We start from the raw sequence: 18,402 nt of genomic DNA, 5'->3' as shown, positions 1-18,402 counted from the left end.
CCGTCTAAACTTTCTCCGTCCCGATGTAGATGCATGAGAGATGCACTGAAATAGATTATAGTTATTTCTTCATTGATTTGGTTTTGGAACTTCAATGAAAAATTGAGATTACATTGATATAAGATATAGGTTATATTAAAAGGTTACTTCTGTAGTAATATACATTTCGTATTAATTGAATAAAGTAGTATCGAGGTGGGATTTAGTTCCGTAAGCGGCTTACGCACACGCCAGTGGTTAGTATGTCGGCTGACGTCAGTTGATTAATGGCCGTCGAACACGTCCAACGATACATGGCACAATCGATTTAAAGTTCAATAGCAATTGTTAAGTTGAACCCGTTGCGGCTGACAGAGCACTGCACGCCCTGCATCTGTCGCTTCTTCGCGAGTGGCCGTTAACACAAACATAATATATTGTAATCTAAACAGATTTATCGTTAAATTTTTGAAAGTTTATGAAAAATAGAAGTCGTGTTGTGTTGAATTTCTATTGGAATAATATAAAAAATATATTTATTAGATTATATTTCAAATTATGATATTAAAAATATATCCTAAACATTAAATTAACATATAAGTTAAATGTAATCTTAAAAATCTGCGATGTTATATACAAATAGTATATAGTTTTTACATACTCTATAAGATGCCCACATGACGATTGTCGTTAATGTGGATCACAGCTCAGTGATGCGGGGTCAGATTCAGTCGGCTTGTGTACTGTCGCCGCCATGATCGCTCATACTATCTATTCGGTCATAGTTGTCTTTCTAGTTTTTTCCAAGTGGCTAGTGAGTTGAGTTTTACATACATATATTGAGCTTAATACATTTCAAGAAGACAAGGATTGCTGATTTCTCATTCTTATTTCAGAGATTTTATAGGACTCTCAGTGAGATCAAATCAGAAGTTGAAACCGTAATTAAGACGGGACGAAAAATGGTCGAGGAGAAGGCCGTGGCTGAACCTCAAGACTTCTCGAAGAAAATCGACGGCCTCAAGGAGCTATACAACAAGTTGGGTGCGCACGTGACAGAGGCTAAGACGCGACTCGAGGGCGCGTTGCTCACAGCGAGAGAGATGCAGAACGACCTGCAGGCGTTAGGTTCATGGCTGCGCGGTCTCGCCCCTGCCGTTGGGCCCCAGACCCTAGAGCTGGAGATGTCGCGCATGGAGGCCGTGCGGAATAAGCTCAATGACAATTTCCGCAATTTCGCCGCGCTTTGTGAGCCTGCGCGCCTGGTATCGTTGCGGGCTCAGATAGACGACGTCAACGAGCGTTGGTTGCAGTTGCGCAAGCCTCGTGGTGCATCATGCACCGCCGAAGAGTTGCGTCGCCGCCTGGCAGACGTTGAGCGTGACCTTGCCAGTGGGGTACCCGCATCGCGCTTGGCCATGATCGTAGCCGACTTGAGACCGAAGGTTGCAGAGGTAGAGTCGATAGGTGACGAGACGCTCCGCGACCAATGGGCGAAAGTTATGGAGAAAATAACGGTAAGTTACCATTTGTAATTTGGGGATCATAATCATCTTTCCTTTACAGATGCGGAAAATTTCTTAAAGGATTTCGTTTCATTACTCCACGTGTAAATATGTTTGGATTTGGTTTTTTTTTTCATTTCGGTTGTAGTGTACAATCTGACGACTGGTTAGCGGTTGGCGCACCCGCTTTGATTGTTCCATTCACTGTGTATACACAACAGCACTGCTATGATTCGCGTATTTATGATATTGTGTGATTTTTCATCCAGTGTGTGACCTTAACCGTGTAACATACTAAATTATTAATTGTCAATACGTGAAACCTGTTCAATCACCTTGTGATGAGACTGCGAGTGATGTGTTCATAGATGTTTGTAAATAATCGAATTGGTGTTGGTGGTGTGTGGTAAAAAAAGCTTTTTGTATCACGGCATAAAAATCATTCACATCGACTTCAATCGGGATCATGCTTCCTTCAAACTCATCGAACAGATTGACGCTTTGGGATCACGCTAATACCATTACCTCACCCGACGGGACCGACTAACATGTAAATAACCAGGCCTAACATTAACTCGAAGCACTAAGTGGCCAGTTTGTTGCAGGCTGAACAATCTAACGAGGCCGCTCTCGTTGAGTACGAAAATATAACAGACACTATTAAGAGACGCTTAGAGAGTCCGGTCTATTCGCCCGACACCGAACGCCCCGAATATAAACGATCTAAAATACCGCTCGCGTTAAAAAGTCCTGTTCCGATTAAAAAAGAGGTTCAAGAAGCCGGAAATAGAAGTCGTGGATCTTCTATGGAGAGGAAGACTAAGAAAGACGATAGCCCTATGTCTACGAGCATCACTAGCGGCATGTCAGCTGACTCTATCGAAGAAAGTTATGCAGTGAGTTCCCTGCCGTCTACTCCTAGCACCCCCAAACCAGATAGCAGTACGTTTAATCTACTCAAAGACAGCGATCTATTTTCCCAAATTTCTAAAAATAAAATCGAAGCAAAACCAGCAATCGAAACGAAAAACTCAAAAGACTCCTGCCGAGTTGTCGAAGTAAAAGAACACGAAATTGTAAAATCTTCCGTTAGTCCCATTGAGCCAATGGAGGCGTACATTTCGGACACCGTTGAAACTGTGGTAGAATTCATTCCGCAGACAGTCGACACTGTCGAGATTGTTGACGATACTGAGGGAGACGACGACGACGATGATGAGGACGCCAGGTCACCCCAGCTCGACTTAGGGTCGGAACCCAAAACATTTGTCATTGAAGTCACAAAGTTAAATGAGCGTATGAAGCCTACACTAGGCATCTTGAAACACAGAAGCGGAAGTGAAGAGAAGAAAAAGACTGTTACCGTCAACGAAGTACCGGACTTGATTCCCGACAACGACAACGACGTTTCCATGGAAACTCCTCCTCCCACACCGATGGACGAGTCGGAAGCGCGAGAATGTCCTTTGCTATATGACCTCGTTTTGCGGCAAAAGGAGGCGGTAAAGAATTTGATGAGAGATGAAGTGAATGAATATCTAATCCTGGACGAAGTGCCGAAGGAGCAGGCAGCCTTACCGGAGCCGTCTGCTACCGCAAGCCTTTCGACCGAGGGACCTGCTGACGATGTCATCTACTCCGAAGTAGAGGACACGCAACAGGTAATGCCTACCGTCCACGGACATGCATATTTTATGAAGTGGAAGTGGTTAAATATACTTGAAATTAAACTTACGTGTTGCATTGGTATTTTGAAATGTATAGAAGCAGTAGAAATAGGTTATGGTTATGATGACAAGGAGCGGGACACTATTTCAGGTGCGTTTTAACGGCGAGGACCTGGAGGAGCAGCGGCCTACTGCGACATCCACCCCTCTGAAAGAGGAACGACCACCCGCCTGCGTTGTCGCCGTCTCCCCGAAAGACCCCACACACTACTCGCAGGTATTCTGTCTCCACTTGCCAACTAATTTATTTGAGGGCACCGTCCAGTCATACACCTGATAGCCTATAAATACAACCGTAACTACAACCTGTTTTTTTATCGCAAAACATTTTTAGTTGTCAGAAAAGAGCGAAACATCTCTTCAGAGCAGCGTAGTCAGAAATAGTGTGGATGATGAAGTAAATGGGGAAGGAGATGACGTGCAACAGTTTGAAGTGGCTGCGCAGCGCATGGCCCGGCGACTAAGCGTTTTACTGCTGACTCTGGGTGCCGTTTCCAGTGAGAGAGATCCAGCCAAGCGGCTCGAGGTCAGTGTGTGCCACTACTTTTTGTACCCACACTCCTTTTTTTGGTCTTCCTTTGTTTCCTACATTGGCTGTTTGTAATACGCGTTTATGAGTCATGTCTTGTTTGTAGATTTTGAAGAATCAAATGGGAGCAATTGCACCGGACGCTGTGGCGCTCATATCGCGCGGTGACAGCCTTGTATATGAGCAAGCTCGTGAACGTCCCGCGCTCGCTGAGCACGTCCGCGCGCACGTACTCGACCGTCTACGAGATCGTTGGGCTCTCGTCAGCGCCGAGATCGAGCTAAAGCGCGCCGCTGCTTTGCGTGCTGAAGACGACTGCCGGGAGTTGGCCACCACTCTCGATCGTTTACGCGCATGGCTTCGCCGTCCGCGCCTCGACGACCTACCCGACGCCGAAAATGATTATGAACGCGTACAGGATCTCGTCCGTGATCTGCGGGCTCAACGCGTCGCCTTCCCGGAGCGCATCGCTGCCGATCTCGGTGCCTCGTTTTGTACCGCGAGAGACGATCTTGACGCCGCCCGTCGTAAGGACAAAAAGGGCGATCACGGCGACTGGGCCGAGGCAGTTACTCGTTTGAATCGCGCTCGAGGGCTCGTGGCAACGGCGCGGGCGGCCCTGCGCGCATCTCCGCTTGGCGGGCGGGACTTTGACGAGTTCCCGCTGCAGGAGGACGCTCTCGAAAGAGTAAAGTCGTTAGTGGCGGAGGCTGGCACGGCCGTGCAGGAAGCAGAAGGAGCGGCAAGACGAGGTGGCGGAGAGAGGGTGCGGCGTGTGGCGGATAAGCTGAAAAGCGAGTGGGTTGCGCTGAGGGAGGCGAACGATCGGCGTCGCGAGGTATGGACGCGATGTCAGGCCCGGTGGGCGCAACTATATGGCGCGTTGGAGGCCGCCGGCGACCGACTCGATGCTATAGAGCGGGAGTTGGATGAGATGCCGCAGGACTCGGATGCGTTGCGCCGCTTAGAGGACCAGGTAAAAATACTGATTTGCAGCTGTTTATTACCTTTTATTATATATTTATTTATTTTAAAAGGCATACTAACGAAAGACAAAAAAACACTTATAGAAAACACACGACATACAAAAACAAGATTACTGCATGTGCATCAATGACAATTGAGCACAACATTTGAAGGAACACATTATAATAATAAAAAATAAGTTAAACATTAAAAGTAAACAACAAACTGGATTAAAAGAAAAACATACACAATAAAGATAAATGTGCAATTTAATATACCTATATTTTTACTTAATCCTAAAACTAAGAGGGGCAAGGTGCACACAGAGTTTGTACACTGAAGATATAAATTAAGACGAAACGTATGTTAAGGCCCTATCCCAGCACGAATTGCAAGTGGAGAGCTAGAGCACTGAGGAGCGCCGGACCGTAATAACAATTAGTTATGTAAAACATGAAACTAATATTTACTCTGAAATGGATGCCTTGCGATTAAATATATCGTGTTAAATTCAAAATCATGTTCTATATAAATTTTCGTCATAAAATGAATTCAAAGTGTCAAATATGGGCTTTGTTAGGATTTTTTTCTATCGAGCAAAGTTATTTAAATCGATCTTTCAAAATGGATACATAAACTACTCAACTCCACCATATATTTTTTCCATTCTATAAGAAACGATGCCAAAAAATGGAAAAAATTTTTAGAGTTTGGGTCCTTAACCGGCTTGCCTTCTATTATAAGTGGCGTTTGAAATTGTCGTATTTTAGAGTGAAATAAAAATTTTAGGCGGAAGAAGTAGTCCAATCAGCCGCGGAAACCGCAGAGGCGGGACGAAGCGTCGTTCGCGCCTGCAGCGGTGCGCTTGCCCGTGACGTACTTGAGCAGTTAGAGACGCTGCGTGATCGGGCAGCGTCTGCTGCTACTCGTGCTGCTGCTGCCCGCCGACTTCCGGCTGCCCGCCGAGCGCTGCTCGCCTCTAGAGACTTGCTGCTTACAACTGCCGCTAATCCAGCAGACCGTACTAGTCTTGCGGTGCGCCTCACGCTAGTCAAGGTGAGTTGTATTGATATAAAAAAAATATTCTGGCAATAAAATTTAACAAAGAAAAAAATACTAATTTATTTAATCAGTGCAATTAATCATAGTGTAGAAGTTTTTTATTTATTTAATTAATTAATTAACTATTCTCATATGTCGTATGTATATCAATAAAAATGCTGTTTTGAAATTAAAAAAAAACCCTGACTGCTAAAATTCGGCTCAATCTGTTTATTACATTTTAAAAGTATAACTTTTTTATTTATATGTTATAAGAACATGTTTATTTATAATAATATTTCTATAGGTCATATGTCATATTAGAGGTTATATGCAGTTCTGGATTAGCCACGTAGCAAGAGTAGTAAATGCTAGGCCCCGCGAATTTAGGGGCCCCGCGCTGCAACATACCGGAATATAATAATAGCCGTTTATAATAATACCCGTGACTGTAATAAAAAAAATATTAATTTAGATAGTAGCTTTATTTTATATCTTGCCTCATTTCCACTTTAAAATCTAAAACTCGATGTCGTCATGTTTAATCGTAAAAATAAGTGGGTATTTTATAAACTTTGTTGAATGTAGTCACTTTCAATAAAGACTTATTTAAGCTGATGATTTGCTTTGCTTAATATTGAAATTAATCCCTAATTTGCTGATAATGAATCCATTAAAAAATTGTTGATAGAAAATAGCCTTGATAGAATTTGCTACTTTTGCTGTGTATGTAAATCAATCACAATGCTATACTATGAATTTATTAAATTGTTTTATGTTCATTAAGAGGTACTAAATTCGGGTCTATTAGTTTACGGTATGTTCAATTTACACATAAAGGAGATTGCGAATTACCTGTACAATTATCAGAAAAATACTTTTTTTTTGATGACGGAAAATTTGTGGAATATCTAGTCACTGAAGAAACAGAAAACTAACATGGTTCAAGTTATATAACTGAACATGTTGATATGCATGAACTTTGGCGTTTAGCCAGTCTATGAATCCTGTGTTGGGGAAATAAGCAAAATTTCCTTTTTAACTAAGAAGAGTTGCAAATTGAATGTTAATGTCACCTAATAAGGTCGTTTAAAAAAATCAAACACACAACGACACGCAATACTCGTCGAGCGAGTTTGCTTATCTTACCGAAGCCGCGTACAAATTATTTGAAGAAATCTATTAGGTATGAGGGTGTGCAATTATTTAACCAATTACCATCTCAAATTCGCAATATTGGAGTGTTTGACAAATTCAAAAAGGCATTAAAGATGCATGTTAGAATGAACATAGCTGACTAAAATTGTTACGGCTAATGGCGACGTGTATCTCGCTCGTATATACTATATACAAATTAATATTAAGTTTCTCATGTAAATAAACATAATAAGGGTTACATTTGTTTGGCCGGAGTCGTTCGTGTCAATGTCACTTTTATTTTGCTTCGGGAAGCAATTGGCCGTCCGGTAAATAAACTTTTCGGTCTTATACGCGGACGCCTGAAGGGTTAAGTGATCTTTTGTCACGTTTATTTATTAGTCGTGTGTCACGAGAGTGATTAGGACAAAACATTAACAGCTCACATAGAAGTATATAAGAAGGTATGTAGGAAGGCGATAGACAATATCAACGATTATTAATAAAACTATCAACGTAATTTTTAGTATTTATGTTTTTTACACGTACCGCACCATAATATACAAATCATACATATAGAAAACAATAAAAGTAGGTTACATAAGCTATTAGGCAACGGGCGGCCTTATCGCTAACGAGCGATTTCTTCCAAACAATAAAACGAGAAACCTAGAGAAGGTATAGTACAAGAAGTGCATAATTAATTATCAAACAACTGCAAAACATTAACATGTACCTTAAAATAAAATAAAATAAAATAAAATCTAAATCAGGGTTAAATTAGGGTTGCCTGGAAGAGATTGCTTGTTAGCGATAAGGCCGCCCGTTGCATCCCTTCTACTTTTTATGTATCTTTTTATTTTTGTTTCTTTGCAACGAAGTGTAAATAAATAAATATATGTAAGTTTCCCATCACCGTTTGAGCGAATGTTAAGTATATCTAAAACGTCTTAGATTTTTTCTTCTATTATAGTTAATTAATGAAGCCTTTTCTTGACCGTTATTTACAAACAAAGTTAATTACTAATTGTACAATAATCATAATTGATTTTCTTTAGCAGCTAATTATGATTCTACCTGTAATTTTCTATACATTGACATAACATTTTCTATTCATTTGCTGACAAAGTCCATATTTTTGCCCAGTCTACACCGAGCTAGCCTGGTTTCTTAGTATACAAAATCATTTTTACGCTCTATAAAAAAATACCCTAATAAATAAAACGACAGTGTCGTTATATTATGCTAGACAGAGTCGGGCGGTATAGGGAGGGTCGTTGAGACGCCCTAACGATAGTGCAACCTGTGACAGCCGCATTCCAAAACGACCTTTACATTGAGGATTTATTCTTCAGATTGTTATCGCTAGACAAATATATTATCGATTATATAAAAATAATGAAATTATAACCAACCTATAATAATGATTAGGACAATTAGGATTCGCTTGGACAGTAAAGAAAAATATCGGAGAGAAACTGGCATGCCTTAGACCAAAAAATTTACGGCGCGTCGGACGCAGCAGGCTACTTGACTAGGTAACAAAAGAATTAAAAGATCTTCCGACTAGAGTTTTAAAAAATGGAGTTGGTATATTACTATTGGAAAAAATGTTTTACTCAATAATGATTTTGGTTGACACTTTGGTTGATATAAATTTATTAACTTTTGATATGATATGTACGATACAAATAATATAAGAATTGACCAATTCATATGACTAATAATATAAAATGTAAAATTCGTTTACAGACATATTTGTGCCCCATTGTATGTATTGTATATTTTGTGTTCTAGTGTATCTGTGTGCCCTTTTTTGGCAAAGGCCTCCACTAAATCCCGCCATTCCTCTCTGCCATGTACCAACTGCTTTTTCTTTAATGTGGTCTATCCACCTTCTGAGTTGTCTCCCTCTTTTGCGTTTGCTGTACCTTGGGCACCAGTTAAGTAGTTTTTTGCTCCACTTTTCTATCAGGCATATAATCACAAACACACATACTGAAACGTATTTACCAGCTTTGTAATTACCCCGTGGGTTGTACGTAGAGGTGCAAAGCTGCGAAATAGTAATTGCTATGTAAATGGTCGTCGCCGCCGGAAGAGAGACCTGCCCCCGCCAGACGGGGCGGGACAGTAAATTACTAATGTGCTTTGAATGACAGTTTGGTTGTATTATCACTAAAATGAGAATTTTAAATTATAAAAACAGTTGTCCGTCCGGTCCGTTGGTCAAATGGAAATAAACATAGAATTGTGTAGTTGCATACCAAGTTATTTTTTTTTTATTGATAAAAGCTTGCCAACGCTCGGAACACTGTTACATCGTTAAAAGAACCACAAAATACTGATTTTAATGTGACAACAACTTATAGGCAATCATCGTATACTGATCAAACAAAAGTTTTAAACAAAACAAACATTAAACAAAACACAAATACACAAAAAACTAAACAAAAATCGATTTTAATGTGTGAGGTGAGCAAGTATATAATATATCGGTGAGCTTATTTAAGATAAAAGTTATATCACTAACCAATTTATAAATGTATATATTTAAATATATAATTCATGATTTCGTATCGAGTTATTACTAAAACATTTTTTTGTAATATTTTGTTCCTATGACAATTTGTTAATCTAGTCGTTTTCAAATCCACATTAAAGCTAAACAATATTTTAAGCTACGTTCATGTGGATTTGAAAACGACTAGATTAACAAATTGTCATACAAAAAAAATATTACAAAAAAAATGAATTAGTAATAACTCGATACATAATCATGAATTATATATTTTAATATATACATTCATGAATTGTTTAGTTATCTCTAAGGTAATGTAAGGTCGGTTTCGTTAAGTGTTATAGTGTCTGGCTCGTGGATACTGTAATTGCCATATTTCCCTTGGGAAAACATTCTGACGGTTTTAAAATACACGAGTTGCTATGGGCATTGCTTTTATATAAAAATGCTTAAATAAACAGTAGTGTGTCTAAAAAAATATTAAAAATATTTTCAAGGTAAAATATATTTTTATTTTTTTTTAATCACTTTAAAATTTTGTTTAAAAATTCTATGGTTTAGGTATACCAGGAAAAGTTTGGTATTTAAACACATGAAGTAAGACCGTCTCAGCTATTGACATTCCGTTAATATCTAAGTAAACAAATACAGTTTGTAACTCCCGCGCGTAGTAAACTCACTGAAGTTATTTCTGGTCCCATACGAGTCCCCGTCGCAGCAACCCGTCTCGTTTCAAAAAGGCGTATCCGCCTTGCCGCTTTACGCCAAATTGTGCCTTATTTGTACTAATTACGGTTGAAAGTTCCCTCTCATCTTGATTTTTTAAAGCATTCATAGCTGATCACTGAACATCACACCTCCACAATCAAACTAAGCGAATATGATCTTATTTTCACAGAAACTGAACTCAAATTAGTTTGATTCGTTTTCGTTATTAAATTTGGTGAAATATTTTGAATTGTGAATAGTGTTAGACTGTCTTGCCGCGTGCATCGCTTTTCGTAGCAATATTTCGTTAATTGTAATTTTGGTACTGAGTTTGGTGGTGAGTGTGTAACGTTTTTAAGTGTACAATTTTGTAATGTTTTTGTTTGTTTCCGGTAAACTATTGCCTGCCAGATTATTGCCTGCCTGTTACGCTTAATTGTGCCGCATTTATAATAATTTATGTACAGCAGTTAAATTTTAAATGTTGAATTTAGCTCGGTATAGTATATGTGTGTTTGTGTTCTGAATCTTATTTGCAATTAGAACCACCGATTTCTTCTGGGAAAATCTAACGTATATTTTACATTTATAAAGCATCACCAGACATTGTAGTCCCCGCCATCATACTGTAAATGTAAAGTACTGCAAAATGTCCCGGGGTGAAAGTGGATTTTGCTTAAATAAACATGGTAGATGGGAATAAAGCAGAGACTCAGAAATAAGCTTCATACCTACCACTGGAGGGGCTGAGGACTGAGGTTCATCTATAGAGACGTAGGTTAGGCTTTCTCCCCTTAAGCATTTTAGGTATCTAAGTAATATCTGTGTAATTTATTTGAATAGCAAAGGTAACTAGCATTACAAAGGATTAATGTTCTTCAGGCTCGTGAGGAAGAAGTAGGTGCGAGTGCGCGGGAAGTCGAAGAGCTGGTATCATCCTCCGGAGAAGAGACGTCGCGACACGCTACGGAACTACGGGATCTCGCTCACGATTTGAATCAGGTAACGCCAAGATGTGATACGAGGAATTATACAATAATTTATATATACTAAAGTTTGGTATTTGCGTTGGTATCAACCCTCGACAAAATTATAAAAAGTACATATGAACCAAGAGATTGTAGAAACTTGAATCATTTGTATTGATGCGTATTTATTTACACAACCGAATGGTAATCGAAATTTCTAAAGCGTTCTAAAATAGTGCAGTTTTTAAATGTTATAGATTTTTTAAGAACTAATTTTCTATATTTTTAACGGCTTAAAACGAAGAATTATCAATTTGGCGTGTAATTATTATTTCTAAATAGTATACAAAAGCTAACGGTAATATTAGACAGAGGAATGATTAAAAAAACCTTAAAAAAAAAGGATTAAAAGTTCGTCTCCACGACTCCAAAACTAGTGGACTGATTTAAGAATTTTTGAGAACCCTTCTCGAGATCTAATGTAGATAGGCATGGGCTATAGAATATTTTTAATAAAGTTACTAATAGATCCGTATGAAAACTACAATGTTTTTGCGCAAGGTGTGAAAAAATACCGTTAAATTCTTTAATCCGCGTATACTGCGGAAACCATTGGCAATAGAGCAAAGTGATCACATCACTTTTATAGATGACATTAATATCTACAAAAAGTCCCGTATACTATATATCTAATAGTACATATTTAATAAAATAAGCAGCCGTGCGAAGCCGGAAGCTGGAAATGAATATGGGTAGGTACGTTTTAGAGATAAAATAATTATAGTCTATATATTGTTCAAAATGTCTACAGTTTATTTTACGAGTTGTTCGTGTTGTAATCGGATTTCTATATTCAAATAAGAGATTAAATAAATTGAAATGAGGCTGGAAATGTGAAAAAGAATCTCGTCCTTACGCGGGCTTGAGCTAACGTTGTGTAAAGGCCGTGTAAAGTCACGATCCTTCCGCCATAGAGACGAGTGCCCACAGTGTACCGAAGATATTAGACAAGATTTTATTTAGTACAGACTAGGAAATTTGAATTTTTGAAAACATTAAACTGATTACAAATACGTGACAACATTATTTATTCAAGTAATGTGTCATAATCTACTGAATGGGTTTTTATGAATCTTTGTTGCTATAATGTATATTATATTTTAGTAGCGGTTCCCCTAAATACACACCATGAATAAAAACAATAATTGAATTCTAAATGTATACCATTCTCGGACCCATCGTCAAATTTATTATATTATATTATATTATATTATATTATATTATATTATATTATATTATATTATATTATATTATATTATATTATATTATATTATATTATATTATATTATATTATATTATATTATATTATATTATATTATATTATATTATATTATATTATATTATATTATATTATATTATATTATATTATATCATATCATATCATATTATATTATGTCAACTAAAACATATTGTTATTATAACGATAATAAACGATATTGTTTCACTGATGTGTGTAAACTGCGTGCAGACGGTCTCTGGTAGAGCCTAGATTATGTAACTCCCCCTCGTCGGGCCTGTATGCGAGTCACGGGACGCACACAACTCGATAATAGTATGTAATTAATACTTGCCTTATTGTGGCTTTATAGGGGACGTTTATGATAAAAGATAACATAATTACTGGTCACTCGTTTGCGTGATTAAGAACTTATTTAAAAGTTATTTTGAAAATCGAACCATGTCAGAGTGCTTTTTTTATGTACTTAACTGTTCTTTCGTACAAATAATGTTAACGCGTTTATCAAAAAAGTTCGTTGCAAGTCAAAACAAATGACTGTTATGCATATTACAACAAACAAATTTACGTTATAGGTTCCCTAAAATATATTAAGTAACTGATATTTTTTGTAATAATAATAATTAGGAAAAACAGTTATTATATATAAACATTATAATCACAATAATGATATACATGTGTCTGCTGAACTGTGCAACTGTGAAGTAGGTAAATTATGAAAGCTATATGAATATATTTATTTGGTTCCTTGCTATTTAAAAGTTAGATGCTACTCAGTAATACTCACCAAAATTTTACTGCAATCTCTTTCAGAGCTTGCCATTTTATGATATTGAGCAGATTCCCGCATAATCGGCATTAACATTAGGTTGAATTGTGACCCATTGAACCACTGCGCGCGACGAAAAGTTCATTAACTTGCTAGTTGACCAATAATAATTAATCTGTGGCGCTACAATAGATCTTGGGCATGAAAAGAGTTATGTCTGACATACGTAGTCGGTCTTAAAGTTCTATCATTGGCATATATTTTTAAATTACGAACATGATTTTATAAATAATATATTGCATTCTATTTTTGAATGTTTGGCTATTATTTTAAAACAAAACACAATCACTGCGTAATTTTAAACTACGTATGTAGATTTTTAATTTGAGACTTGTTTTCCTCCTGCTCCTTTCCTGTTGTGCATCTAACACAATGTACCACAGCTGGGTATCGAAGCTACGACCTTAGAGACGAAAGTCGCTTTGGGTTATGTTGGCAGTTGGTTTATAATGGTTCTATGATACATGGGAAAGAAAAATTGTGTTTTCATTATATATTTCGTAGACTTAAAGCTATCTAACATATTAAAATTATCTGATATTTTAAAAAAACGCTTGTCCGGCGCAAACCCCGATTAGAGGGCAAACACATTGAAATTGACAAATTATAAGGGGATTTCTGAATAATGCTTACTTATACAGTCAAAATCTGATATAACGACATCGAAGGGTCTACTCATATTTGGTCGTAAAAACCGATAGTCGTAACAGCCAATGACGTTGGTGGTAAGTACCTAAAACAATAGAATTCAACCTTTGAATTTGGTCAGTATAACCGGTATGTAACTAAACGATATTGTCGTAAACGGTTTTGACTGTAATTGTGTTTAATTAATAAATATTAAGGTTCTATTGGGTTCAATGTATGCGATTAATACATAAAAATATTCGTATTGTGTAACCGTGTATTTTAATATTACTCGACTGTTTTGCCACGACGCGTTTGTCTGGTAAAGAAACTTTATTTAAGTATGAAGGTATTGAAAGTTTGATTGCGCGAAGTGTTGCTCTTATCGCATCGGTCAGGCCGAGCGCGTTTATGAGCTACGAACCACTTTAACTTTCCAGACATATTTAAATTATAATATTCACGCAATAAAGTGCTTGATATATCAGCACCGAAGTGGCTCATAAACTGGGATATAAATTCTTCAGAATATAAATTCGATGGAACAAGTTTTGTACTTGGAAAAACAAAAATATTTTTTTCAAGAATGTATAGACATGTATAGTCCGTGGAAGTTAATGCTTTAAATATATCTATACTAAGGCACAAAGTAAGCTGTCATCACACGGCGAATACGTGCGCGGGCGGCTAGCGGCGCTCGACAAACTTGACGCGCGCCTTCACGCCGCCCTCGCTTGGGCACGAGCTGCAAGGGCGAGACCGCACACGACAGATCTTACGGTAATATTAATAGTAATTTCATATAGCAGGCGTCTTATTATCGCTGAACTATATATGTTTTTCAAATTAAAAAGAAAAAAAATATTAATAGTCTGTGTTGTTTATTCTTTTTGTCATATTTGAATTGTTATATTCTGTGGCGACCTTTCAGTTAAGTACAAAAATATTATAGCCTTATATAAATAAATATAACACTATAACATTTTAATTGGTAGGCTCTTTTCTTCAAGAAAAGAGCGTACCAATTCTTAAAAGGCCGGCAACGCACTCGCGAGCTGTCTGGCATTGAGAGTGTCCATGGGCGGTGGTATCACTTAACATCAGGCGAGCCTCCTGCCCGTTTGCCCCCTGTTCCATAAAAAAAATCGATGTTCAAATAAATGATAAAATAGGCTTCGATTTCTGCGGCTTTTAATCCGGATTTTTGATTTTAAATGTAAATCCACATTGAAATATAATATATATATACGATCTAAATCCTTTTATTATTAATATCAACATGCTCTCCCACTAAAAAAATATTTTTCAAGCGTGAACTTCTATTTTTCAGTTATCGATATCCGAACAAGAGGCGGAGATGCGTGAAGTGTTGGAAAATTGCAATAACCTTGAACGCGAGTGCGGAGCGGCTGGTCATACGTTGGCGCCAGATTTGCGCCCATTGGTCGCTGAACTAAGGGGTCATTGGGACCACTTGCGAGCCGTTGCTGCACCAGGAAATATCATCCAGGTTGAGAGGACCTCCCAAGCGGAACGAATCAGTGCTCAGATGGAAAGGAGTAGCACACCGGGCGAAAGAAACAGCTTCCAGTCGGAGAGGAGCACCACTCCTGGCGACAGAAGCAGTACACCGGCAGACAGAGCTAGCAGTCCAATGGCGGGTGAGTTGCATGTGGGTGCGGTATTCTTGCGGACTACTAACGGTTTTCATAAAAACGCTTGGTTGTGGTTCACACAGACGAAGGCTTCGCATGAAGCGCTCATATGGAAAAGAACCAACTTCAAATTGAATTTAACATTTTTGTCAACGACTTTACGCATTTTTTTATGACATCATCATTTTAATCATGACATTAGATTAAGATGCAATAATCGTAGTGTTCGTTCGATGTCGTTATAACAGATTTTGACTGTTATATTATTATGCATTTTGAAGTTGGTTAAAATTTTTGTATCTAATTTAATGAGTCGTTATGTATGAAAATATTCCGGATTGAGACATGAATTAAAGTTATTTACAATTAGTATTTAAACCTGAAAATTATACATGTCGAAACAATGGCGCCAGTATCAGCTGCTATTGTCATTATAATTTAATAACATCAAAATCAAATAAGTTAAAATCGTTATATAGATTATTTGATCTGTTAATTTGTAGATCAACATTGACAAATTGTATAAATCATATATTTGGACTAATTTGATGTTATGAAATTATTATGACAGCTGACACCAGCGCCATTGCTCTGACATATATTATACCAGATTAATTTATGATAAATAAAGTTATTTTCACTAATTGTGCTGATAAAAGTTTGAAAACTCATACCGACTCAATTATATTAAAATGTAAATATTGGGTGTTATGTCTAATAAATGTATGAAACGCTACTAACAGCTCGTTTTATTCGCTAACCTGTTCGCTATTCATGTATACATATTGGGAATATGTTATGTCCAAATTACGTTAATTATATATTTTTATATATTACGATACTATCGTTTGTCGTATTATATGATACCATCATGTGGACTGTGGAATAATATCATCCATAGGTAGCTGGTTCATCATCACTAGAAAACATTTGGTCCTTCGAGCCGGGCTGCTGCCAAACACTTTAATTATAGTTAAATAAAAGATTGCTTTGCACTTAAAAACTGATTTAATGAATCGCGGTGATGGTTGATGACACACTGATGTATAAAGAAAAGCGTCGCGCGCGAGCGATCTAATATGTACTTATGCTAATTAAATAATAATATAAAAGCATGAATTTTTTAAATTAAATTGCGAAACATTGCAATAAATTATTTTTATGCAGAAATTAATTATCTGTTGTGTCTTAATTATATGTAAGAGATATATAGGACGACAGTTGCGTTGGAAAAAATTATTTATAGAAAAAAGTGTTTAAGTTGAAAATAACATGAATTATGTTTGGCGGAACTTTGAGTTATTAGAAGAGTATTGGGAGATAACTAAGAAATATTAACAAAATAATTTTGGAAGTTGCTAACCTATGTGTTATACCACTCTTGTATGGGGCATAAGCTGCAATGCGTCAATCATTCATAAATATCTAAACAAGATCTAAAAGAGAAAATACAAGCGTAAAAAAATATTTGCTCGCATTATTTAGTCAGACGATCTTTGAACGTTTTGAAGAGAGTTGCCATGGCCTGATTGTGACCAAATTGTGGTCTTTAGAGACCTCGCTGTATCTGGGCTCCGACCTACTTCAGATACCTAAATACCAATCGAGCTTAGTGCTTGTGCTCAAACATGCCGATTATACGTGGAGGCAATAATGCTAATAATGCATAGGCCTCTGAAATATTAATGCCATGTATTCAGTATCTAAATTTCATCATCTTTGAAAGCAGTGTTGGCTTAGTGCCTTCAGTATGAGACTTTAACCCGTGTGGTTGCGGTTCGATCCCCGGCTGTGTTTCTTTCTCAAACGGTGAAGCAAAACAGCGTTAGGAAACCGGCTTGCCTTAGACCCGAAAAGTTGACTAATGATCATGAAACAGTTATAGAAGCACTGATTTATTTTTTTTAAAAAATTTATTCTTGCGATTCACAATTTCAGGTATAAACAACAATTTTATTTTATTGATATTTTTATATGAAATACTAACATAACATTCACTTTTCACTTTAAACTTTTGTTTGCGAAATGTTACGTATTGAAATAATAAATACAAGAAATATAACCACTACATATTATCACTTTACATATACATATATATATATATATATGTAAAGTTATATTTATTTATGTGTTATTACTTATGTGTAGTGTATGTATTAGGAAGCAACCATTTTGAATATATATAACCAAAAATATTAGCAAAGAAATATCCTAATAATCTTTCAAAACTGAAAACGAAATGGGTCACCTTTACAATACATACAGTCGCAACTACGTTAATTAAAACAGAGTTAATAAAAGAGCAAACAAATTAATACGTGGACATTAATAACACATAGTTTTAATTTGTTTCTTAACGTAGCAGGTATTTAAGAGTACTTCTAAAACGTAATAATGACTTACAATCATTGTATTGCTGTATTAAGCTTATTTAACTAAGTTGGTGATGTAATTAGTGCGCAGAAAAGGATGAGGAAGGTTTACTGAGTCCAAACGAGTTTCAGTAAATCGGTAAATTAACCGACAAGTTTTTTCATTATCGCTACCCGGAGTCGGCTCCCTTTGCAAATACTTTGAAAAGTTGATGCTCATTTTCATCATGCGGTATGTGGTTAATATTTGTAATGGTCCATTGTAGTGTAAATAATTAATATTGCATTATTGATGACAGTAAACTTTTAGCGAACACCGTCACAAAAAAACCCTGAGTTAACTATAGTCAAAATTTTATTTTGTGATATTTAAATAAACTTTATTTAACTAGATAATACGTATAATTAAATACTTTTTTTCTATTGTTAGTGTTAATTTATGAAGGCATTTTTATCTTGTTACGTCAAAGAAGTATAACTTCTAACGCGTGTATATAAGTAATCACACGTTTTTATTTTATACTAGTAGACTTGGCCAAGC

The 18,402-nt window shown here is 36.7% G+C and overlaps 1 protein-coding gene across 5 annotated transcripts in view; it reads left to right on the top strand.

Moving 5' to 3' along the window:
* The window catches only part of LOC111000702 (dystrophin, isoforms A/C/F/G/H), a 328,798-nt gene that overhangs the window by 16,667 nt on the left and 293,729 nt on the right, over positions 1-18,402 (top strand). For 4 of the 5 annotated variants that reach the window (XM_045631069.1, XM_045631068.1, XM_045631070.1 and 1 more), the window contains exons 14-22: positions 876-1,496; positions 2,090-3,145; positions 3,303-3,428; positions 3,546-3,737; positions 3,847-4,716; positions 5,496-5,762; positions 10,996-11,115; positions 14,477-14,614; positions 15,165-15,495. In XM_045631069.1, coding sequence (XP_045487025.1) covers positions 876-1,496; positions 2,090-3,145; positions 3,303-3,428; positions 3,546-3,737; positions 3,847-4,716; positions 5,496-5,762; positions 10,996-11,115; positions 14,477-14,614; positions 15,165-15,495 — 3,721 coding nt within the window. The remainder of the gene's footprint in view (positions 1-875; positions 1,497-2,089; positions 3,146-3,302; positions 3,429-3,545; positions 3,738-3,846; positions 4,717-5,495; positions 5,763-10,995; positions 11,116-14,476; positions 14,615-15,164; positions 15,496-18,402) is intronic. The other variant, XM_045631072.1, reaches the window with a different exon arrangement.

The sequence above is a fragment of the Pieris rapae genome, chromosome 14, assembly GCF_905147795.1.
Source record: "Pieris rapae chromosome 14, ilPieRapa1.1, whole genome shotgun sequence".
In the NCBI taxonomy this organism is placed as follows: Eukaryota; Metazoa; Arthropoda; class Insecta; order Lepidoptera; family Pieridae; genus Pieris; species Pieris rapae.
Note: the sequence above shows the minus strand (reverse complement) of the source record. Positions and strands in the feature narration are given on the sequence as shown.